Source organism: Thermomyces dupontii (genome assembly GCF_041956625.1).
Source record: "Thermomyces dupontii strain NRRL 2155 unplaced genomic scaffold VTN31scaffold_1, whole genome shotgun sequence".
NCBI lineage: Eukaryota > Fungi > Ascomycota > Eurotiomycetes > Eurotiales > Trichocomaceae > Thermomyces > Thermomyces dupontii.
The window spans coordinates 1,842,305-1,866,754 of record NW_027192307.1 but is presented as its reverse complement, the minus strand read 5'-3'; the positions used below and the strand labels follow the sequence as shown (position 1 = coordinate 1,866,754).

General features: G+C 54.1%; 7 protein-coding genes across 7 annotated transcripts; 4 read left to right on the top strand and 3 right to left on the bottom strand.

Annotated features, from left to right (window-relative positions):
* Nucleotides 1-1,099: 1,099 nt before the first annotated feature.
* VTN31DRAFT_689 (uncharacterized protein) lies at nt 1,100-2,128 on the top strand (the record flags this gene model as incomplete). The annotated part of the gene is made up of 4 exons (XM_069407549.1): nt 1,100-1,258; nt 1,312-1,455; nt 1,508-1,593; nt 1,651-2,128. The coding sequence occupies 4 exons, from the start codon at nt 1,100-1,102 to the stop codon at nt 2,126-2,128; spliced, it is 867 nt and encodes a 288-aa protein (XP_069263545.1).
* A 1,577-nt stretch (nt 2,129-3,705) lies between these two features.
* On the top strand, nt 3,706-4,628 carry VTN31DRAFT_688 (uncharacterized protein; the record flags this gene model as incomplete). Its single annotated transcript, XM_069407538.1, has 4 exons — nt 3,706-4,052; nt 4,108-4,266; nt 4,318-4,388; nt 4,453-4,628. 4 exons carry the CDS (start codon nt 3,706-3,708, stop codon nt 4,626-4,628), a joined length of 753 nt encoding a protein of 250 aa, XP_069263544.1.
* Nucleotides 4,629-5,244: 616 nt separating this feature from the next.
* On the top strand, nt 5,245-6,905 carry VTN31DRAFT_687 (uncharacterized protein; the record flags this gene model as incomplete). The annotated part of the gene is made up of 7 exons (XM_069407527.1): nt 5,245-5,269; nt 5,337-5,347; nt 5,408-5,428; nt 5,484-5,646; nt 5,711-6,505; nt 6,582-6,721; nt 6,786-6,905. 7 exons carry the CDS (start codon nt 5,245-5,247, stop codon nt 6,903-6,905), a joined length of 1,275 nt encoding a protein of 424 aa, XP_069263543.1.
* Nucleotides 6,906-7,038: 133 nt separating this feature from the next.
* On the bottom strand, nt 7,039-9,124 carry VTN31DRAFT_686 (uncharacterized protein; the record flags this gene model as incomplete). Its single annotated transcript, XM_069407516.1, has 3 exons — nt 7,039-8,354; nt 8,401-8,786; nt 8,847-9,124. 3 exons carry the CDS (start codon nt 9,122-9,124, stop codon nt 7,039-7,041), a joined length of 1,980 nt encoding a protein of 659 aa, XP_069263542.1.
* A 1,720-nt stretch (nt 9,125-10,844) lies between these two features.
* VTN31DRAFT_685 (uncharacterized protein) lies at nt 10,845-15,485 on the top strand (the record flags this gene model as incomplete). The annotated part of the gene is made up of 2 exons (XM_069407505.1): nt 10,845-11,233; nt 11,312-15,485. The coding sequence occupies 2 exons, from the start codon at nt 10,845-10,847 to the stop codon at nt 15,483-15,485; spliced, it is 4,563 nt and encodes a 1,520-aa protein (XP_069263541.1).
* A 514-nt stretch (nt 15,486-15,999) lies between these two features.
* On the bottom strand, nt 16,000-16,626 carry VTN31DRAFT_684 (uncharacterized protein; the record flags this gene model as incomplete). Its single annotated transcript, XM_069407494.1, has 3 exons — nt 16,000-16,120; nt 16,177-16,302; nt 16,373-16,626. The coding sequence occupies 3 exons, from the start codon at nt 16,624-16,626 to the stop codon at nt 16,000-16,002; spliced, it is 501 nt and encodes a 166-aa protein (XP_069263540.1).
* A 1,977-nt stretch (nt 16,627-18,603) lies between these two features.
* VTN31DRAFT_683 (uncharacterized protein) lies at nt 18,604-19,811 on the bottom strand (the record flags this gene model as incomplete). Its single annotated transcript, XM_069407483.1, has 3 exons — nt 18,604-19,420; nt 19,479-19,714; nt 19,788-19,811. 3 exons carry the CDS (start codon nt 19,809-19,811, stop codon nt 18,604-18,606), a joined length of 1,077 nt encoding a protein of 358 aa, XP_069263539.1.
* Between the last annotated feature and the right edge of the window lie 4,639 nt (nt 19,812-24,450).

Sequence of the window (24,450 nt, the reverse complement as noted above, 5' to 3'; positions counted from 1 at the left end):
TCAGGCAGAGGTTGCGAAGGGAAAGTCAAATGGCAAGCTATTTTTTTTTTTATTCTGCCACTAGAGCTGTGTGCCCGGTGGGGTGTTCCGGTGAGAGAAATCGGTGGGCGGAAGATCTACGTCACAAATGCCGATCGGATATCTCGAAGAGCTGGAGACAAACGAGCTGGGGTAGTACGCAGTGATTGCCGCTGAGGCAACGGATAGTCGGAAAATGAATGTTCGCCGCTCAGGAAGCCATGCCTTCGCAGGACACGAAGGGTACTTGTACTTGAGGTGCTTAGCCGTGCTCTTACACTGCCATTCTTCCCGCCCTCTGATCTTCTGGCCAACGATTTCTGCCCTATCTTAGGCTACACCTTAATCGGGACTAGCGTGGAAGCTAAATGATCACGTGGAACATCTTGACGGCAGACAACATGACACTTGCGGGCTGTGTTGGCACGTCGAAGATCAGAATATCGTTGCAGAGCTGCAGAAACATCATCGATAATGGATTTGCACCCGAAGTTCATGGTTTGTTGTTGTTGTGGTTGGTGTCAGTCTAGCATAGAATAGTACTAATTGCAGGGCCGCTGAGTATGGACAGAGTATTCGGAGCATACTGTATACATTACGGTTGGAGTACTTACGAAGGAGTCTGCACTTGTGCTAGGTTCAAGTAGAACTCGTACTGCTTCTGATAGATTCAAAGTGAATCATGCTATGATTAACGGTATTTCGGAGAATAAAATAATGAGGGAATTGAATTGCATGCATTATCAGGCATGGAAGGTCCCCTCAACTGATAAGATAATACGCTTAGCTTATCACTTATCAGAGCTCTACCCCCTTAGCCAATCAAAACTGGCGACTGAGAGACCTCCAAAGCCCAATTGTTCACGTGATAGGCTTGGGTGTTTAACTGTTTTGGGTGGAAGCTTCGGTTTCTCGGAAACCAACGGCTCATTCCGCGAGGTTCAGGGTCCAAACCGGAACGACAGACCTTTCCCGCCGGCCCTGCAGAGTAATGCCGTAAACTCCGGCCACCTCATCCAATATCCTTTGAACCAATTGCACGAACTGCAGAGATCCTTTCCCTCGAATACTACCTTGAAAAATGTCCAAGTTATCATCGGCACTCAAAGCACAAATCAACGCCTCCCATGCTCGACCGGGGACAACTCCGGCTCCGGCAGGTGTTCTTTCTCTGTATCAAAGTATACGAAAGGAGGCTGAATCACGAAATGTTGGGATCAAAGCATGGTTCAGCGCTGCAGTACGTTCCGTATTTCTGCGACCCGCCGGCTGCTGCTCATTAGCACCTTGAAGACAGCTGCCACAATAACCATGAATTCCCCGCAATCCCTCCTCCAGCTTCATCAGCTAGCAACGGAGAACAAGTCGCGAGAAGAAAAGATTTACTTTGCCGAATTGGTGCGGGAGATAGGACTCAAATGCATTGGTTTCAACGGTGTATGTATATTCAGACCAGTTCCATAGACTTTCATGGTAACCGAATCGATAGATCCCACGGACAATCAATTGCCTCGGGGAGTTCCGCGCTGGGTTGGCGCCTGACATTGTCAGCGGCCTAGCCACCCAACCACGCCGGTAGGCATTGAGCAAGCGTAATCGCTGGATGGCAGTCATTCTCATGTATCATCCCAGTCATCTCACTCCCGACAATGTGCCGTCAATTCTCAGCCGTGGACAAGCACTCTGGAAATCAATCTACTATCCCTTCGAGACCAAGCTCGTCAACAAACTTGCCCAATCTCACCCAGATCTGCCCGTCCACATTCTCGAAAGCGAGTACGGGAATCTCTTTTCGGACCCTCCGGCCACCCCAAACGGAATCCCTGTTACTGTGGGCCGTGTCCTCACCTCCATCATCGCGATTGCTTCCCTCCGCGCGCAGACTGGCGTTGGCCCGCAGGTTGTGTCGCACATTTTTGGCTTGCGAAAAGCATACGAAGACGGCACTGCGGAGGCAGAGAGCGAGGAGCACATCCAAGGAGGTAAGTGGCTGGCTACCGATGAGGGGAGCATCTGGCTGCTGGGAATAGTGGATCGCATCGTCCAGTGTATTGGGAATGGGCAGGGGACAACTTTTGCACCGGGATACTCGCTTAATCCAAAGCTATAAACCTCCATCGGACTTTGGGAGTTGGTCATTTCAAGGACATCCTCTTTCCAGTCAAGATACGGGCAGAAGCCCTACCTATCTTGGCGCCTAGCGACGCAAATGTGCATAACACAAATCTAGACCTAATCTAGACACGTACATACGCATGCACGGTCTAAGATTTTGAAGGATGCCATGGGGAGACAACATGTTTGAACAAGGCTGCTCATACAGTCCCCGGAATCCCATAGGCAGGGGTGGATCGTTTGCAGCCAGCCACGGAAAAATTGTCCCTTTGACCACACCATATTTGTCCGATGAGCGCGTTCTCGACTTTGGCAGAATCAATTGGAAGGCAACTGGGAGACAAAGCGCTCTATTCAAGTTATTTTTTTTTTCCCTCTCAGATTAGCAATGGCTTGAAATGACGGATAATCGAATCTGATTTGATTGCCACGCGTCGCTTTCAGCATGTACTCTGGTCGCTCGTGCCTTGATCCTCGTGCAGGGAGAAGAAGACATTGAACAACGTATCACATGCGATACCTACTTTTTCTCTGGTCCCGAGTTTGGAAGTTGTTGAACCTTTACGAGTTGTCTGCAAACCATGGAAGAGGGATCAATCACAAAAAATCAATTGTCTTCATCTATCCTTGCCAACTATTGTCAAGTTGATTGGCCTGAGCTACTCAAAAGACCGCACACTTGGGGTGTCAATGCCGTCTCAGATTCTAGAACGCCTTTGGCGCAGATGAATAGAGAAAGGTTAAATGGTCAATTGAGTCGCTGCCCTCGACGATAAAGTGAGCTGCATGTACCACATCATGAACCATGAAGTACATAGTAAGCAGTCCCTACCAGTGTGATGGATCTCGAAGATGCATGGAGAGAGCAGGATCGGCTGTGGTTCAATCAGCAGAAACATGATTGGCTGTTTGGTTCCAGATCAAGCTCCAATGAATAGGGAGGTACATCACTCACCAATCAGACGTTTTCAGTTTCCTCTTCGGAAATCGGCAAGAATGAGTTCATCTTAGAGAACTCTACGACCACTTGCTTGAGATTAAGAGGGATAATGAGGAAGTTCTATCCAATTCTCGAGAGCATGGTACATAAGCGAGAAAATGACGCCTCTGTTAGGGTGGAGGTGGTGATCATCGGTTCAGCCTAATAGTACTTACTTACTAGTATGGTAGTACTATCTCTTCAGTTGGGTTTGCCAGCCTCGATCAACTGCGATTCCTCTTACGACTGGAAGGTCGATCAGACAAAGCATTGGAAACTCCACAATGATATCCTGGACGTTCATCTGGTTCAAACTCAATCATCCTCCACGTCCTGCCAACTAGATCCCTTGCTTTACGCTTACAGTAGTAGCCAACACGTCGCATTCGTACCATACCTATCCATGTGGAGCATTCATGGTCAGAGTTTCCGCTCGCAGCTCTTTCATTGCCAGACCGATTCCAGTTTCTGGATGCGACAGCACGGAACGGACTGTGATAAATCATGGAACTTCCTCCTTACACATCGATTAGTTTTCTGCTCATCCAAATCATTAGTTCTTTTCCTCCATAACATCAGTAAATATACTTGAAATGTCGCTCACAGGCAAGGTTGCTCTCATCACCGGCGGCGCAAAGAACCTCGGCGCGGAGATCGCCCGGGAGCTGGCCGCCATCGGCGCCTCATTGGCGCTCCACTACAACTCCTCCAACACAAAACCGGAGGCCGACAAGCTCCAGGATGAACTGAAGAAGAAGTACCCGCAGATCAAACTGAAGTTCTATCAGGGCGACCTGACCACCGCGGGCGCCGTATCGAAGCTGTTCCAGGACGTCCTGAAGGACTTTGGAAAGGTGGATATTGTAATCAACACGATTGGGAAGGTGCTCAAGAAGCCCATCACCGAGGTCACTGAGGCCGAGTATGATGAGATATTCGCGTAAGTTATAACCGACGGGACAAAAACAACGAAAGTAGTGTGCTGACTGGAATAGAATCAATTCTAAAGCTGCCTTTTTCATTCTCAAAGAGGCCGCGGCACATGTCACTGACGGTGGAAAAATCATCACCATCGTTACCGCCCTGCTGGCTGCATTCACGGGTTTCTATACGTCGTATGCTGGCAGCAAAGCTCCCGTTGAGCATTTCACCAAGTAAGTTGCCTTCGAGACCTGCGCAACCTTTCCTTGTTGATAGCATGTCAGGGGCGTGAGCAAAGAACTCCAGCCGCGAGGAGTGAGCGTCAATGCAGTTGCACCAGGGCCCATGGATACGCGTACGTATCAGACTGTTACTGTTACCTTTTGTCCTTCGCTCACCGAGACTAACTTTGGAACCAGCGTTCTTCTATCCTCAGGAGAGCCCAGAAGCTGTGGCATTTCACAAGTCGAATGCAATTGGCAACCGCCTCACCGACGTCAAGGATATCGCACCCCTGATTCGCTTCTTGGTGACCGAGGGTGGATGGATTACTGGACAAACAATTTTTGCCAATGGCGGCTATACAAGCCGTTAGAAGGTCGAATCCAAACTGTGCATGAAACTGAAGCCATCAGTACAGTGTTTGCTAGCGATGCTTCATCGTTGGGACATGAATTCGGACAAGGGTAAAATTAAAGTACGCCCTCCATTCTTGACACTCTAACCGCTGCATTCTGGTAGTGCGGCGGATCCCTGTTTTCAGACACTCAGGCAGACACCTCGACTGAATGGCATCTTGGCCAGTTGACCTTCCGAGAACCCGTGATAATTGAGTCATCGCATTGACTGTGCTCCTGTTCCTGAATGTCAATGCTTCGATCGCCCTACTCCGCGTGTCTCGTCTTGATAATTGTGAGATGAGTTCGTTGTGTAGAGGAATTAATGGCTTGGAATGTCGGTGTAGCATCCATGGAGCATGGCTACGTCATGGTCTGAGTCTTGAATTAGCACCCCTTGGTGGGGGAGTAAACAGTAGTAAGTTACGAGTAGATCCCAGCTTGCTCAGGTTCTCTCGAGTACCAAGTGCTGGATCACGACTGAGACTTTGAGAGTCAATTGTTTTCCTTGGCGGAACCCTCGAAATAACCTACTACAATATCGAAGTTCTCCCGTAGTCCGACGATCAGCATCCCGCCACAGCCTCCAGAATCATGACAACAAGATACCGTGTTGAGTGTTAGTAAACAACTACAGTCCCTGCGAACCAACTTCGTACCCAGACTGACAATCAGGCACACTCTAGATGCCCTCAAGGTGCGTACTCGATCAAATCCATATTGGCAGTGCATCAGTACTGATTGCTTTTGATTACAGTCACATCGCCGCGATCAGTTGGTGCGCGCTACTTGGACACAACATACCCCTTGTGCCATTTAGCTAAAGAGTTCAGATCGAATGGATCAAAGGCCTGCTGGCAGTGCCGTTCGTCCTCCACTCGCAACCAACCACTACGTTTCACGAAGAAAGCGCAAAGCTGCGCGCCGTCGCGACAGCAACGCATCAGCGATATGCGGAGATTATGCGCGATGTCGAGCACTTGATCAATGACCACAGTATTGCCCCCTTCGCCTTGTCAGTTTGCACAGAGGAGAGTTTATGACAACTCCGGGATTACAGTTGCGCACCATCAGGAGAACCGCACCGGGCAGTCCAAGCTGAAGCTCCTTGTCCCCACCGTGGGCATGTTCTTTACCCCGTTGCTGCTCCAAGAGGCGTTCGACTACCAGGATCAGCGCCGTTTCATCAGCCGCCGCCGTTTCGTCGCGCCGTCGTTCAACGATGTCCGGCTGATTCTGAACACCGCGCAGCTCATGGGCCTCGTGCACAGAAGCGAGATCCGCCTCATGACCTTTGACGGCGACGTCACGCTCTACGACGATGGATGCTGCCTGACGGACGATTCCCCAGTCATCCCGCGGCTGATACGGCTGCTGCGAAAGGACCGGAAGGTCGGCATCGTCACCGCCGCGGGGTACACCGAGCCGGGGAAATACTATGTCCGGCTCAAGGGCCTGCTCGACGCAATCTCCGTGGATACCACGCTCACCCCGGAGCAGAAATCGAGCCTGGTCATCCTCGGCGGCGAGGCGAACTATCTCTTTTGCTACGATGACAATGCCCCGGAGCTTCTCCGCTACGTGGAACGCAATCAATGGCAGCTCGATGAGATGCGCTCGTGGACTGATGAAGATATCACGGCGCTCCTGGATGTGGCCGAGGCCGCGCTGCGGGAGTGCGTGAGTAACCTCAACCTCCCCGCCATTTTGGTTCGGAAGGATCACGCCGTCGGCATCGTTCCCCGCGATGGGTGCAAGATGCACCGTGAGCAGCTCGAGGAGACGGTCCTGGTTGTGCAGAACACGGTCGAGCGGTCCGAAGTGGGACGGCATCTTCCATTCTGCGCTTTCAATGGTAAGCAGATCAACCCACCTCGCCTCCGTCGCTTTCTCGGGCCTTGTTTCATTCCCGAGTTAATCATTTGTGTCAGGTGGAAATGACGTCTTCGTCGACATTGGTGACAAATCATGGGGCGTACGCGCCTGTCAGCGCTACTTTGGAGGAATCGAGCGCAGTAAGACGTTGCATATTGGCGACCAATTCCTCTCCGCAGGCTCGAATGATTACAAGGTGTGTCGTCGCAAAAACAAAGCCCGCCCCATGAAACCCCTAGTCACTGACTTTCTGGCGTTAGGCGCGGCTGGCATGTACAACAGCTTGGGTTGCCAACCCCGCGGAGACCGTTTCGTTATTGGACGAGCTGGAGGAGTTGGAGCGGCGGGGAAAGAATGGAACGCAGGATGATGATTCGTAGCCAACCTGCTAGGATACAGTGATTAGAGGATACAGTATATCGAGCTGTATGTACCTAGGTAGGGCGTTTTACTCTATTCTAGAGCTCTGGTATACCCATGAATACTACAATACAGTTTGTTCTCATCATATCGTTAGGCGATAGAAATCTCGCGAATCACCTGCTCCAGCGTCTTGTGTTCCGGAACAGCCGTGTCGGATGATTTCCACGAATAAACCAGCTGCCCAGGCTCGGTCTGCGCGGGTGGGTTGAATGTCGCGGCCCCGGGATCATCCGGCATTCGCTGCCGTAGACTCAACGCCTCTCGGGACAGGTGAATGCTCAGCGTCTTGACCGGCACCCGGCTCTCATCATCCGGTCGGACCGCCACCATTTCCCCATAATGCGCGAATGGCGCCTCCCAGCGCAATGGCGCTTTGGTGGTCTCGGCTCCTGCTTCCGCCGCGTGCCGAGCAGAAACGGTCGTGATGTACGTCGTCAGATCGAGGGTGACCAGGTGGAGCAGGAGAGACTCGGCTTCCGACTTGAGCCCGATCCGGCCCGGAGCCTGCATGTGCGGGAAGTTGGGCAGCTCAAAGGAGAACTCGTATTCCGTTCCCAGCGAGGGCGGCGCTGTTTGATTTCGTGTTGTGGGCTCTGGCCGGTTGGTGTGGATGGTGACGGTCACTTTGCTGCTGGGATTGGCAAGGGTGCCGGAGAAGCTTGATTCGATGGGGTCAAGGAAGGGGCGGACAAAGGATTCGACGGCGGGAGTAGCGGGAGGGTGATTGCTGTCGGCGAGGCGAATCGATGAGAATGTCCTCGATGAGTATTCGGACTGCAGACCGGCGGAGCGGAGGATTTGGTAGACATTGCGGAGGATCGTCTGGAGAGTGGCGACATGGGAACGGTGCTGCAAGTACGAGAGGATGGGACGAAGGAGGTCATAGTACATAGCAGGGCGTTTCTGAGTGGACAGAGGCTGGGGTAACTGCATACGACGTTGACTGTTCCGTCGGTGTGCATAGCAGAGCAGGATTCGCAGAGCGTACGACGTCGCCTGCGCAATAGTATCGCGTTCATGCGAGTGACCTTTGTCCTCTTCGGATATGTTATCAAGATCGACAATGTCTAGCATAATCTGCTCTTCCTCATCGTATTCGAAATGGATCGAATCCCGATGGGTCACGACTCCGGAGCTGGCCAGCACCCGAGCTTCGCGGGTGAGTTCATAAAAGAGCTCCTCTTCAAATAACGAGTCGCGTGACTGTAGGATTCGTGCCTCGATCGTGTCGCCGCCTGCTGCAACAAAATCGGAAAGTCTCGAAGAACCCACGATTTTGTTGTTCTTCTTCACGCGAACCCGAACCGCCCGCGGTCGAGATGGAAGCAAGCCTCGGTCCAGGACAAGGCTGCCATTGTCTGCTCGACGCAAAGAAGCCAGACCACGATCACGGAATGTCGGAGCAGCTGCGTGGATTAGCTTCATTCATGGTCTCTGCAAAGGAAGCCAAACCTTCTAAAAATCCAAACTGCACGCCCAGCAGTTGTCGCTCCCTCGGCAGTCTACACACTTTCCAGCCCTTATTTTTGACCGTCAGCAACTCGTCCCAATACTGGCTCTCTGCAGCGGCTTCTTTTTCTAGCCGTGAGGCGGCTTTGAGAAGCTTGCTCGCCGCTGCATTGAACCCCTCCAATTTCCACCCTCGCGCGACAGTCCGCCATTCTTGGACAGTTGACTGGGGCTGCTCCGGCATCTTGATCACATCAATGTCAAGCGAACCGGATGGGACCATTTGTTTGAGCGTCGCAGACATGGTGGGCTCGGCCTGGCGAGGGTTATGCTTGGACAAAAGTAGCGATATCACATCTAACGCCATTGTAGCTTCTGTATGAGCTTGGCTACAGCATAGGGCAAAGTAAGCTGCGAGTCCTATTGAAGACCGTCCCAGAGGACCTTACACAGCAAATTGAAGAATTTCGGCCCGACGCTTGTAGACCGTCTCCTGCCGGTCGGTTGCATCTAGTTCGCTGGGCGCAATCTCCGGTTCTTCTCCTTCGCTCTCGTCGCCTTTCTCCTTTCGAGCCTGGAGCTCATCTTGCAGGCTTTGTTCGGTGACACTCCGGAACGAACCCCGCTGGGCGTTGATCTGGGCGATGCGAACGGGAAGCATGTCCTTCTTGCCGGACCCTGACACCACTGGCCGCAGTGGCAGGGCGAAGGACTTGTCGCCCTCCATGGCTTAACGCGAGTATCGCAGGCATGCCCTCTGTCGCGAACTCGGCTTTGTGAAGCTCAAGGCGCGCTTTCATGATCACATGACTTTGAGCTTCAGGTCCCACAGCTGGTCAACTGGCTAAATGAATGTCAGTGATATCTGACGTACGGGCTGACGTACGACTACTTAATTACTTGTACGGAGTACTCCGTACAGTAGCACTGGAATGATCAATTGAATCTCTACTCGTTATTTCTATTCGTACACAGCACGGGCGCCTGTTGCTCATTCGTATGGAGACTCAAGTTTGTCTGGGCAGACAGACCAGGTGGAAGTTTGACGTCTGATCATTGTGCCTGATTTCTGCTCAATCTAGTACGGTACAATTGTTCTATGGTGTTTTCCAGTGATTCTTGATCTCGAAATTCGAAAGCTGGAAATTGTTGAATCCATCAAATGATCGAACTTCTTTTTTTTTTTTTTTTTTATTTTATCGGCACACCCCCACTCTCCGTCCCACTGGTGAAAACTAACCTATTTCATACGGCTAGAAACTTCCGTACTAGCCGGTTTTGTACTAGCGCAAAGGATCTCTGGTACAATCTCTCAATCAGAGCGTCATTCACCGTGTTCACCCGAGGATTCCCACATTGAACTTTGCTCAGACATTCTGAAGAAACTTCAAGAGAATTTTGCATGCGACAGCGCAGAGTAGAGAGACGGGAGAACAACCTGCATGGATTGCCATTGACCCTTGTAGTTCAGCCAGGATGTACGCGAGTATGTACTTCTGCAAGTACGTAACCTAACTACATATGTAGTTTCAAACCCATTGCCACTCGACCTGCTGCGAATCACGGGATCGTCACCGCCCACGATGTTCAGCCATCGGCTTCATCTGGACCGGAGGAAAATTATTTCTATTCGTACACAGCACGGGCGCCTGTTGCTCATTCGTATGGAGACTCAAGTTTGTCTGGGCAGACAGACCAGGTGGAAGTTTGACGTCTGATCATTGTGCCTGATTTCTGCTCAATCTAGTACGGTACAATTGTTCTATGGTGTTTTCCAGTGATTCTTGATCTCGAAATTCGAAAGCTGGAAATTGTTGAATCCATCAAATGATCGAACTCTTTTTTTTTTTTTTTTTTTTTATTTTATCGGCACACCCCCACTCTCCGTCCCACTGGTGAAAACTAACCTATTTCATACGGCTAGAAACTTCCGTACTAGCCGGTTTTGTACTAGCGCAAAGGATCTCTGGTACAATCTCTCAATCAGAGCGTCATTCACCGTGTTCACCCGAGGATTCCCACATTGAACTTTGCTCAGACATTCTGAAGAAACTTCAAGAGAATTTTGCATGCGACAGCGCAGAGTAGAGAGACGGGAGAACAACCTGCATGGATTGCCATTGACCCTTGTAGTTCAGCCAGGATGTACGCGAGTATGTACTTCTGCAAGTACGTAACCTAACTACATATGTAGTTTCAAACCCATTGCCACTCGACCTGCTGCGAATCACGGGATCGTCACCGCCCACGATGTTCAGCCATCGGCTTTTGGGCCGGGGGGAAAAAAAAAAAAAAAAAAAAAAAAAAAAACACCCTTCCCAACTCCGCTGTGACGTCGTCCATCCTGCCAAAATAACCTCCAAATCATCTCGATCCGTCTTCGCTAGCCCGCCCGCTAAGCTCGGGCGCATCAACTCCGGTGTTTGCGCCGAACCGGGGCTGCTGCCATGACGCTGCACGCCAACCATCTCTCCATCATCACCGCGTCTACCGCGGGTTTCGCCTCTCCCGGCTCCAGTGTGCTCTCCAACCTGCCCGAATCTTCTTCGATCCCCGCCCACGTTGCCGACCCGCCAAGCTCTGTGGTCTCTTCTTCCACCACTCTTCAATTCCCCTCCAATGTCCCTTCTGCAACCCCACCGTCTCTCTCCATTGCGCCTCCTGCCGCACTACCGTCCACAATGCCGGGTTCGCTGGGCGGCGTGGTTGGGTTTTTCTTGCAAACGATCCCCAGCATCTTGTTCTGGGTGATCGGCTTCACCTCCATCACGGTGCCCACCTACATTTTCACGGTCCTGTCGATGAGCCTGACCTTTAGCATGCAGTTCCGGACGCTGTATGTCTCCCGCACCCCCGGCCCCATGCGAAGGAGGGAATGGAGGACCAATGGCTAATCGCGGATCCAATGGAACAGGTTATTGATCATCCTCGCCATCATCTCCGGCGTCATTTGGTTCATTCGTTACCGCTACCTGAATATGTACAGCCGGCTCCCGCCGGAGCCACAGCGGAAGGAACCACAAATAGACTTGTTTCCAGATAGCCAGGAAGGTGACTCGAAGCCGGGGCTCGCAAATTACCTGGATGAGTTCCTGAGCGCCATCAAGGTGTTTGGGTATCTGGAACGGGCCGTGTTCCATGAGCTTACCCGGACGATGCAGACCCGGAAACTGATGGCGGGAGAGACACTGCTGTTGGAGGAAGAAAAAGGGTTCTGCCTCGTGGTGGATGGACTGGTGCAGATCTTTGTCAAGTCCATCAGAGAGAATGATGGGAAACCACGTCGACAGACCGACGTGGCAGTAGATTCCTCGGACGAGGACGAGGGACCGCATTGTTCAGCGGCATACCAGGGGTATCAGCTGCTGACGGAGGTCAAGAACGGCGCTTCCATGTCGTCCCTATTCTCGATCCTGTCCCTCTTCACCGAGGACATCGTATTACCCAACCCGCGCCGCGAACGCTCCGAGTCGCGGCCCCCGGCTTCCATGCCGACCAGTCCCGGAAACTTTGTCGATGGCTCGCGGCCGCCGTCGTCAGATCAGTCGGATGGGATCATGGTACCGGAGTCGCTTGCGAACATGCCCCCGCTGAATTTGGAGGATGCTAATCACAGCGCGCCCAACGGACACCAGGCTCCGACGGCGCAGGAGTCCCGGAAACGGGAGTCGGTGCATCCGGACATCTTGGCGAGAGCGTTGGTCGATACGACAATCGCCATCATCCCAGCGAGTGCCTTCCGGCGCTTGACGCGGATGTATCCCCGTGCCACTGCGCATATCATCCAAGTCATTCTGACGCGGCTGCAACGAGTGACGTTTTCTACCGCGCATTCGTACTTGGGCCTGAACACCGAGGTGTTCAACATCGAGAAGCAGCTGAACAAGTACACCTCCTTTGATCTACCCAACGAGCTACGGGGCAGGGCCCTTGACCGGCTCAAGGACAAATTCCAACAGGAGCGGGAGCGCCTGGGTCCAGAGGATTCCAAGAATGGAATTGCTCTGCACAACCCCATTGCCACGCGCCGGCGCAGGTCGAGCAGTACCTTGAGAAAGGACGCCGCTTTTCGAGCCAAGGTGGCCGCATCCCGTCGGCCCGTCTCTGCCTCGGCGGACCAGCCCACATCGTCGCATGACGTCAGCGGAGTCAGCCCGGGTGACCTCTTGTCCACCATCCAGCTGTCGCGGTATGGCCCTCGCCATGACCTGGCTTCGGCCGCGCGGTCCACGTCGCCGATGACCCCTCTGGCGCAACGCGAGCACCCGCCCTTCCAGGCCGGCAGCGTGCATGTCAACACCCCGTTTCACGCCAGGGATCCCGTGGATGAGGACAACCTGTTCCGCGAATCCATCATTGACTGCATGATGAAGGCGATTGGCCTTACTTCCAGCACCAGGACTGCCCTCCGACGAAGCTATTCTGGCGAAGCATCGCCCAAGCTCGTGTCGTACGATTCGCGTCGACAGAAGGCTGTCTTCAACAACAATGCGTTTGGCTTCATTGATCCGTACGACGAGGCTGAGTCGGAGTCGATGATGTCGATGTCGATGACCAGTGCAGGCGGGACATCGCCCATACAGAACTTGCAGGAGGAGTTGCGCAGCGAGGTGGAGATCGTCTCCTTCCCAAAGGGCTCGGTGTTGGTGGAGCAGGGCGAGCGGAATCCGGGTCTTTACTACGTGGTCGACGGGTTCTTGGATGTTGGTGTGGTCGAGACCGATCGCAACGAGGACATTGTGGGAAGTTCGCGGCCTGGACATAACTCCTCGGATGACATTTTCCCGACGCTGAACCGTACGACGGCCGGTTCTTCCTCGCGCAGGCCGGTGTCGGAGCCGAAGAAGAAGAAAGCCACGCGGCGGTCGTTGTATCTCATCAAGCCGGGAGGAATCCAGGGTTACCTGGGATCCGTCGCCTCGTATCGCTCGTTCACGGACGTGGTGGCCAAAACCGACGTCTATGTTGGGTTTTTGCCTCGAGCAGCTCTGGAGCGGATCGCCGAGCGGTACCCGATCGTCCTGCTGACCTTGGCAAAGAGGTTAACGAGCGTGTTGCCGCGGTTGATCCTGCACATTGACTTTGCCTTGGAGTGGGTGCAGGTGAATGCGGGCCAGGTAATTTACCATCAAGGCGACGAGAGTGATGCCATTTACATCGTTCTCAATGGTCGGTTGCGGTCCGTCGTCGAAAAGGACGGCAAGATGAGAGTAGTGGGAGAATACGGCCAAGGGGAGAGCGTGGGTGAACTGGAAGTGATGACCGAATCCACACGGCCGGCCACGCTGCATGCCATCCGCGACACTGAACTGGCGAAATTCCCGCGATCACTGTTCAACAGCCTGGCGCAGGAGCACCCGGGCATTACGATCCACGTCTCCAAGTTGATTGCGCAGCGGATGCGCGATCTCATCATGGATCCCATGTCGGAGAAGTCCGGGATGCCTGGCGATGCGGGCATGGCCAAGACAGCGACGTCGACCGCCAATCTGCGCACGGTTTCCATCCTCCCGGTCCATGCCGGGGTACCCGTGGTCGAGTTTGGGAATCGGTTGAGGGCCGCCTTCCAGCAGATTGGGGTGACCAACGGAGTCACTTCGCTGAATCAAGCCGCGATCCTCAACCACCTTGGGCGGCATGCATTCAGCAAGATGGGGAAACTCAAGCTGTCGCAGTATCTGGCAGACCTGGAGGAGAAGTACGGGATGGTGCTGTACATTGCGGACACGAGCGTGAACTCGCCCTGGACGCAGACGTGCATCACGCAGGCGGACTGCATCCTTTTGGTCGGTCTGGCGGAAGGGTCGCCGGCGATTGGCGAGTACGAGCGGTTCCTCCTGGGCATGAAGACGACCGCGCGCAAGGATCTTGTGCTGCTCCATACGGAGCGGTACTGCCCGCCGGGTGTTACCCGCCGGTGGCTCCGGAACCGCGTGTGGATCAACGGGGGGCACCACCATATCCAAATGGCCTACCGCCTGACGACGGAGCCCACTCATCCGCGGGCGAAGCGGTTCGGCACGGCACTCAAGCAGCGGGTGCAGGTCATCCAAGCGGAGATTCAAAAGTACACGTCGCGCCGGATCCACCAAACCCCTCTCTATACAAGCGAGACGCCAGTCAAGGGCGACTTCCACCGGCTGGCACGTCGGCTGTGTGGCAAGGCCGTGGGCCTGGTGCTTGGAGGCGGCGGAGCCCGAGGCATTGCGCACATTGGGGTCATCAAGGCGATTGAGGAAGCCGGCATCCCGATCGACATCGTGGGGGGGACGTCGATCGGGGCATTCGTGGGAGCGCTGTACGCGCGGGAGGCGGACGTGGTACCGCTGTACGGGCGGGCCAAGAAGTTCGCGGGCCGGATGGGCAGCATCTGGCGCTTCGCGCTGGACCTGACGTACCCGGCGGTGTCGTACACGACGGGCCACGAGTTCAACCGGGGCATCTTCAAGACATTCGGGGACAGCCAGATGGAGGACTTTTGGCTCGAGTTCTACTGCAACACGACCAACATCAGCAAGTCGAGGGCGGAGTACCACTCGTCCGGGTACGTGTGGCGGTACGTGCGGGCATCGATGTCGCTGGCGGGCCTGCTGCCGCCGCTGTGCGACGAGGGCAACCTGCTGCTCGACGGCGGGTACCTGGACAACCTGACGGTGGCGCACATGAAGAGCCTGGGCGCGCACATCATCCTGGCCGTGGACGTTGGCGCGCTCGACGACAACACGCCGCAGACCTACGGCGACACGCTCAGCGGGTTCTGGACCTTCTTCAACCGGTGGAACCCGTTCTCGACGACCCCGAACCCCATCACCCTGTCCGAGATCCAGGCGCGGCTCGCCTACGTCTCGTCGGTGGACAGCCTCGAGCGCGCCAAGATCACGCCCGGTTGCCTGTACATGCGCCCGCCGATCGACCCTTACGGCACGCTCGAGTTTGGCCGGTTCGACGAGATCTACGAGGTGGGGTACAAGTATGGGAAGGAGTTTCTGGAGCGGTTGAAGAATGAGGGCAGCTTGCCGTTGCAGGAGGAGAGTACGGAGGAGAAGCGGTTGCGGCGGACGTTGGCGCCGCGGAGGGCCAGCATTTGATCCCTTGTTATGTTTGATGCGTTATGAACGTAGATACCCAGTCAATATGCAATAGAGTTTCTGGATCGGAGAGCAATGTGAATTGTGTTTATTTTTTTTGCCAGACCTCATCGCTCGTCATCTACACTTGCCCCTACATACGTCATCGATAATCTATCACCGTGATAGAACTCGAAAACAGCCATGATTGGGTATTATTGCTCAAGCTCGTAACGAACGTGTAGCTAGTCATTACAAAAACACAAAACACATTCAAACATCCAAGGCCCAGGTGTCCCGTCACGCCTTCCTCTTGAATCAAGAGGAAAGAGAGAATGACTTGACCCATGGGCCGTATTAGTGATTAAACAAAAGAATATGTATATATCATCACACATGTACTCCATGACGCGCGGAGGGGTGAACCGCGAACCGACGTCGTTTCGAGACCAGGTCAGTCCACCATTGCGGAATGATCCGGACTCGAAACTTTTTTTTCCTAGTAGTTGTGAAGAGGGGTCGTCCTTTCCCAAGTTTATGCGCTGGTCACGGGCGCATCAGCCGGGGCGCGAGGGTCGTGCTTCTCGCGAGCGTTGTCCTTGTCATGGCCCCAGAGGCGGAAGAGTTCCATGACCAGGGAGAACAGGGTGAAGAAGCTGGGAGAATGTTAGTACCGTTTTGGACATTTGATGTTTAGGAAGAAATGACGTACTAGGCCAGGTAAGAAAAGGCCTGGGCGGCATGCTTCTTGGAGCAGGAGGTGCCGGCGGGTTGCGCCAGCCGGCACGAGCCACCGTAGTTGAAGTCCTGGGTCGTGAAGACGACCGTGACGAGGAACCTGGACGAGTTTGTTAGTGATTTTTCAAGTCTATAGATGCAGGCATGGGGATCTTCCCAGGATGACGTACAGTTGGGAGAAGATCAGATCAAACAGGAAGGATAGGCGCGCCACAAGCGGGTGCTTCAAGAACGAGCCGACCAAGATGGGGATGTAGAAGGCCGTGGCAATGGCGTAGACAACCTCCTCGAAGACGATATGGGCGCCATTGTTGTCCTCGTCGATGAACTTGGAGAACAGACCCAGGGCGATGACGATAAAGGCCCACTGCAGGAGCCGGGTTGCGAAGATGGGATAGCGGATGATGTCACGAATATTGGCCATGTTTCCTTATGTTCCCTAAACGACCGGGTATGGCGATGGAAGTGTTTTTCCTTTGCAGCACGAAGTGGTGCAGAACACTGCCAAGGTGAGCTTTGAAAAAAAGGACTTTCTGTTTGAACCCTCGGGCCAGGTTGGTGGGTTGATCGGGCTTTATAGCCAACGCGACATTCGGAATGATTACCCACCTCGACAACATCACCATCACAACATGCATGACCCAGACCCGATTCCGAGGGCTCCGCGGCTCGCATCCTCGTCATTCGATTGGGAGGGGGTACTGTCGTTAAGGTAAGGTGGAATTCGAAGCTTCTCGATCTGGTCCATCGCCCCATGGCCGCGAATTTTTGTCCGATGTGAGTTGTGGGCCACCAACCTTGCTGAGAACGGCAAAGAACAACCAAAGGCTTGTTTGTCAGACGCATATCCTTACCCCAGATGCGTCATTTTGCAGGCATGATGGTGTCACGATTGGCGGGATTCGCTTCGCAGCGGGCCATCCTTGGGCTGGTTGCTACTTGCTAGGGGAAGCTCGATGGCGGATGGCGGATGGCGGATGGCGGATTTTGCTCTTTGCATGGGCAAAAGTTTCTCAAGCTGATAGGCAGAAAATCCAACCGAGTCCAAATCATCCCCGCTTCCTGAACGAACAGTGATCAACGGCCCAACGCTTGAGGCCAATTTTTTTGGTAGTCTACGGGTGAGCCGGGAATCTCGTAAGAATCCTCCTCACTCATCATCGTTGCGTGACTTTGCCAGGCGTGGCGTTCCGAGGATTTTCTTGCTTCTGAATCTACTTACACTCAAGTACCAGTACCTTAGTACTAAACTACTACTATGTTGAATGTTCCATACCAGTCCAGGCAAGGAGCGGTCGACTCGGAGCTTTTGTCTGGATGACGGACGCATCAGATGATTCCGAAGGATGTACTGTCGGTATTGAGTATGTACTACTGATATTTTCATTCATCAAACTATTTCTGTTCTTCCCATTCGAGAATTTCAGCGCAAAAACACCCTTTCTGACCTGGTCGTTTTGCCATTACAGTACATCCTCGTAGGGACATACTTTCTGTAGCTGGCAACGAGTTGACATCATCATAGGGCAGGCCCGGTGGAGCCAGAAGCACTAAACAAGACTAGCGGTCGATCGTTTCGGGAATCACAGCTTTTAGTGTGCACCGATGGCGTTCCGTCCCCAGCCGAGAATCCCGAAGCCGCGGTGGAATCATGCGGTCACCCTTGCCTCACCATCTTGCCAACTGGAGTAAGGACTGGACAAAGTACTCCGTACCGGTACCTTCGACAAATCCTTACCAGACTAATGGGCTTGTCCCTTCCTGAGGATCGTCAGGGCATTTTCTCTTCAGAATGAGACAAAAAGATTCGTTCAGATTTCGATGGACAAAAAACTTTCTCACCCTCTGATCTCGAGATGGAGAGGCCAAGAATTCCATCCACCGCAGAGGTGGAGAAGATCCAAATCGGCACTGTTGAACTCTACTGTACAGTATGTATTAGTCTAGGTAAGGAACTAAGAATTAGTTAGGTACTTTACGATTCATACGAGCTTGCTCGCTTGGAGCTCTGGCATGCGGTTTGCCGGTAGCTCAACACCCAGCATTTTCTTCTCGAGATTCCCGGCAAGCGGAAAGTTCGGCAACTTCAATAACTACCTACATACATACATAGTCAGCTGACTCCTTGCATTTGGCGCGTTTCTTGCGTGGATCGACTCTTTCAGTTATTACTCAACGCTTGCATTGGATCAAACTCGTACAGCAATCAAATTATTAATGCACAACAATATTGTACCGTACTCATTCGGTTCGATTGACCGTCAAATGCCCAAGTCCAGTAGTGATTAGTAATTACTACATACTATCGACGAGTCGATTCAAGACAACCCCGGAAAAAGTTGCGAGGTTAATACTAGTCAATAGTTAATGCGCGCCTTACATTATTAGTACACTTTAGCTCCTAGCTAATCGTACGTTCGCTGTCGGTCACGGGTTCTGCCTGCCGGCCTTTGCCAGTCGCACGGGAAACGTCTGCGTCATCCCCTCCAGAGGACACCTCTTCCGTCTCTCCCGCCGGCTGATCAAACTCTCGCGGACTCGGCTCCCTGGGCTTGCTCTCGACTCCGTTCCACGCACGGCATCCTCCGCATCGCCAGCGCCCCAGCTCCTCGGGACTCTTGACTCCCGGCGGCGCTTGGCCGTTCACCAGCCGACATTGCTGGCAGATCAGGGCGAGTCGGTTTCGGGGCAGAGTCTCGTCCTCGCCGAGCAGCGCGTCCATCAGGCGATCGTACCAGCGCGGGCTTTCATGGTATTGGGGTATCGATGGGAATGCGTTCGGTGCGAAGCCCGGTTCCTCGACGCCCGGCGGAGGCGGCGGCGGGAGCGGTTTCTGGAATTGCTCGGGCGAGATGGAGGCGCCAGGAGTTCGAAGGTCCGGTACAGGGGGCACACCAGGATTCGGGGTTGATGGCTCGGGCACCCGCCGTCGGATGTTTGCCGTCGGCGGAGGAGGAATCCCCGTTCTCTGGACCGCCGCTGGACTGCGTGCGGGAGTATCGCCCGTGTGCTTCTCGCCGGGATCGGACGGCGGTGCTGGCTTGGGAGACTCTCCGCCGTACTTCTCCAACAGCTGCTGCGTAGAGTTGTACTTGGTAGCCTCCTTGAGACGCTCGATCGTCTCGTTTCGCTGTTTCACGAGACCGTCGAGTAATCGCTGCGTTTTCGCGATGCGGTAGTCGAACAAGCTCCTCCCAATAGAACGAACAACATAGATTCTAGCTCGGGGAGTCAGCAACACATCCCTTTCGAAACAGCTGCAGCATGGCCACTTACACCAACGGCCCTCCAAACACGGCAGCATATTCCAACACGCCCCAGTTCTTCCACCCAAGCACCAGCACGTCGATCGTCGTGTACAACAGGTAGATGAAAATCGAGTACAACGTCCACAGCGCCGTGAACCGCCGCGCCTGCTGTCGGGTCGCATCCAAGCGCGTCGACGCCTGTGTGATTTTGGTGGATAGGGCTGACAGCGTCTTCTCGAACGACGCGGGTGAATTATCCTCGCCCTGGAAACGCGCGTCAGCTTTCGAACAAGCCCACCATTCTAGTTCAGGGGTTAACACAGCATATGAAGAGTACCTTCCAGGGCCAAAGGGAGACCATCTTTGCAGTGGCGATGCCGGTCTCCCATGGTAAGAGGAGCCGGAGACAATGAAGAACTTGATGTGTCGACAAAAAACCCGAGTTTTTTCGTTGTCGCTTGAAGCTGTGGAAAGGTCGCGGGAAAAATGCACGGGCCAATCGTCATCGGTGGGATGCGAGCCGTTCAATAACGTGGCTTTTCTGCGGGAGATTCGATGCACATCACTAAAGGTAGCAAATTCCACATGGTTTTCTCTCACCGACTTATGGATTCCTTCTTGATCGCGCGATGATTTCTATGACGGGAGTCTGAGTCCTTCCCATGCATCATAGCGGTGAAACCATGGTACCTGAAAAGCTGTAATCTGTTCTAGCTCAGACAACATCCGTAGAATCCGTGCTTCGAGAGGAAAACTACTATATGTATGTACAGAAGGAACAGTAGGCCTTTTATGCATATCACTCTTTAGGGGCAAACTATTATTCTCCTGGCAAATGCCTTCGACCGTGCTGGCATGGATTGAGCATTGGACGTGGCCCCAGCTCGCCGCGCTGTGGCTGAAGCCGCCAACACTCGGTCCGTCCGAGGCTCCGGCGATAGTTCCCCTGTGCATCTCCCTGGCCTGTTTTCTCGTGGCCTTGACTTACTACTACACCAGTTACGCTCGTTTCTCGCCCGCTGATTTTGTCGCCGTAGCTGGACGAGCGTCGCCGGTCATCATGTTTCAGGTAAAATCTATCTTTCCGACTCGAATTGGCTGGTAATCCCAGACTGATCTCATTGGTTTCTTTCTCCAGCGGCTCCGCGGCGCAATCGACGCACGCATCGCCGAGGAACAAGCCCGGCAACGAGCCGCCCAGGAATCGCTCTCGCGGTCGAATTCCGCGCGCCGACAACAGAATCGCGCCGCCCGACAGCGAAGTAGTAGTTCCCTGACGGGTCGAAGTCCCGATCCCACCGAGTTCGAATTTACCATTGCCGACGATGAATCTTCGAGTAGGACCTCGACTCCGCGGTCGGAGACCCCGGCGGCACACGAGTCTTCCGAGGGCAACAGGACCGACAAAGGAGGCGGGGATGTCGACGGGCATCAAGCTCATCAACGGGCGGAATCGATCTCGGGCAAGGAGCTGCCTCCGGAACCGAAGCCAACAGCCAACGCGGACCTGCCGATCGACGTGCGCGCCAAGTTGCGGAGACTGGACAGGATTGAAACCAAGTACAATGAGCTGCTGAAAGCCTATAAGATTGCGCATGCCCGGGTTCTCACCATCGAGCCCTTCGAGTCCGCACTGCGGGAGAATACACCGCTTACCTCCATCAGCGATCCGAAGGCGCTGACCGAGTACCTCAATCAGATATCGCTGAAGAATGATATGGTTGTCGAGGAATTGAAGCGCGTGACAGGGGAACGGGACGAATTGAAGAAGAAGTTCGAGGAGGCCGAGAGATCCGCAAAAGAAGCACGGGACGAAGTAGACAACTTGAAAAAATCCACAGCGGCGGACGAGAAGGAACGGGCCAAGGAGGGACAAGGCAAGGAAGAGAGCGAGGAGTTCTTTTCCTTTGAGAACGAAATCCCCCGGCTGGAGGCCGATGTGCAAGCCAAGCAGGAAGAAATCGATAAGCTCAAGACGGAGGTGGACAAACTACAGCGAGATCTGTCCGTGGCGCGAGAATCTACGGAGAGCATGGTGGTAACTCTGGAGTCGACCACCCGCGAGCTGGAAGGGCTCCGGGAAGCCAAAGACAAACACGAGCAGGAGTTGGAGGAGTTGAAGGCCGCCAAGCAATCCGAGATTGATGACTTGAACTCCAAGCTCCAGCGTGCCCAGGAGGCAGCGGAGAAATCGGATGCAGCATTGGCGGAACTACGAGAAGATCTCAAGTCCAAGACGGCCGAACTCGAGGCCCTCAAGGAAACTTCGGATAGAAAGACGGCAGAGCGCGACGAAAAGGATGCCGCGGCCGAGAAGGAGAGTGAAGCCAGCGAAAAGCGGCTGGGCATCATGCAGAATTTGATCGACAGCATGAAGTCGCAGGTCAAGGAAACCGAGGAGGTTGTGTCCTCGTTGAAGGCCGAACTCGCGGAGAAGGAGTCTCTCGTGGAGAAACTCCAAAACATTGTCAACTTCGTTGACGATGGGCTCAAGACCAACTCCCAATGGCAATCCGCCCGCGCACTTGTGGAGGAGGGCAAGCCCGCGGACTTTTCAGAGATACGGAATAGTCTGATCAGCGCTCAAACTGGAGCTTCGGCTGAGACTGCCAAGGAGGAAAGGGAAGCCGAGCCTCAAGTTCCGACTGCATCTGGACCGGGAGGTGGAAAGAAGAAGAAGAACAAGAAGAAGAAGGGCGGTAAAGGGGGAGAGAACGCAGTCACCCAGGAGACACCGTCGGCTGAGGACGCTCAAGCAGCCGGCGATTCTGGCCGTCTTGCCGAACTGGAAAAGAAGATCGAAGAGCTTACCGCCGAAGTTGCCGAAAAGAATGTTGCGATTGACCGTCTGCATGGCAAACTCAAAGGCGAGGAGTCGCTCAAGGAGGAGATTGAGTCGCTACGGGATGACTTGCTGAATCTCGGCCAGGAGCACGTCGAGGCAAAGGAGGAGATCAAGAAGCTCCGGGCGGAGAAGGCCTCACTGGAGCAATCGCTGGAGAACGCGACCAAGGAGGCTGCGGAACTGCGGACTGCGCAGATCACTGCTCAAGAGGATTCGCAAAAACAGAATGATTTACAGAGTGAATTCGAGGACTTGAAGGCCAAAGCAACCACTCTGGAGAAGGATCTATCGGCAGCGCAGCAACTCGCAGCCTCGCGGTTCAAGGAACTGATGGAGCTGCGAGACCTGCTTCAGAAGCTCCAACCGGAGCTGCGGAACCTCCGCGCCGAGTCGGCCGAACTGAAGACGGCCAAGGAGGAGCTGAAAAACAGGGCTGCCGATCTGCGGAAGCTGGAGAGCAAGCACGATGATCTCCAGGCCGAGGTCAAATCGCTCAAATCGACCATCGCCGACCGCGACGGCGAAATCAAGTCGCTCAACCAGAAGCTCCGTCAGGAGGTTGACGGCCGCCTCAAGGGAGAAGAAGCACTGAACCTGGCAAAGTCTGATTTGCGATACTCTGAATCCAAGAAGCAGGAAGCCATCGAGGACCGTGAACGGGTTTTGAAGGAGCTCGCCAAGGTCCGTGAAGAGCTCAAGACGTCGCAGGCCAAGCTGCGCGAGGCCGAGGACCGCGTGTCCCAACTCAACCACGACATCGAGGGTCTGCGCGACGAGATCCAACTCAAGACCGCACAGCACGCCAGCGCTCAGAGCCTGATGAACAGCATGCGCGACCAGACATCCGAGATGGCAATGCAGATGAAAGAAGCGCGCGAGCGCTGCGAGAGCCTTGAGGAAGAGCTGGTCGAAGCGCACCGTCTTCTGAGTGAGCGCAGCCGGGAAGGCGAGACGATGCGCCGACTGCTGCAGGACATTGAGAGCCGGGCGGACGCCAAGGTGCGCGACTTCAAGGAACGCATGGAAGCCGCGATCGAGGAACGCGACCGGATCGAGGACGAGGCCAACACTGCCGCCCGGCGGCGCGCGCGGGAACTCGAGGAGACGCGGTCCAAAGTGCGCGAGGCGGAGAAGGCGCTCAAGATGGTTGAAAACGACAAGGAGGAGCTGGAGTACTCGCAGCGGGAGTGGCGCCGGCGCCGCGACGAGCTCGAGTCGCAGCTCCAGCGCGCGACGGACGAGGTCAAAGAGGTTCGCCGGGCGATGGCCCAGCTGCGGGATGCGCTCGACGAGAGCGAAAAACACGTGCAGGAACTCGAGAAAGAAAAGGCCGAGCTGCGCCGAACGGTCGAGGAGACCAACGCGCGGCTGGAAAAACTGCGCAGAGCAAACAAGTCCCTGACCGAGGATCTCCGTGGCGGGCCGTCCGGTCGATCCCCCGGCGGCAATCGGTCGACGCGCTCGTCCATGGACTCGAACCATCGCCAGCGTCTCCTGTCCCCGGCGTCGAGAGAGGAGGAGCGGGCCTCTTCCGTTAGCCGGAGTGAGACCCCGGCCGGGCCAAACGGAACTCCGATTGATTACATCTATTTGAAGAACGTGCTTCTCCAGTTCTTTGAGCAGAAGGATAAGAATTACCAGAAGCAGTTGATCCCAGTGCTCGCGATGCTGCTTCATTTTGACCGGTATGTTCTTTTTTTCTTTTTTTCTTGGTCTGGTCAGTAGAGGCAAGCTAACGTTTTACAGGACGGATGAGCAAAGGTGGATGTCGGCTGTGATGTCGCGGTAGTGATGCTTTAATCTATAATCATCAAACTGTATGGTTATGCGCATCATGTTTGGGTATTGGGGTTCCAATGAGCGAAAGTCTATCATTGAGCATGAATACTTTTCTTTTGTAGATTATTCTTGTCTTTCGTGAATAGATATTTTCTTTGCTGGACTCTCAAGCAGGAAACGTCTAGAACTACGGTTTTTCCGAGGAATCTATAGATATCATGCATCGTTACTCGCAGCGCGAATTTGTCGAGTCCAAGCCTTGAGTCCACCTGGCCCAGATTTCATCCAAATGACAATGCGATCCCGGCTCTTCCAACTTCTAAACTATCACCCCGTACTTTGGACTCGCAAGTCGTCTACAGTACCCGTGCTCCAA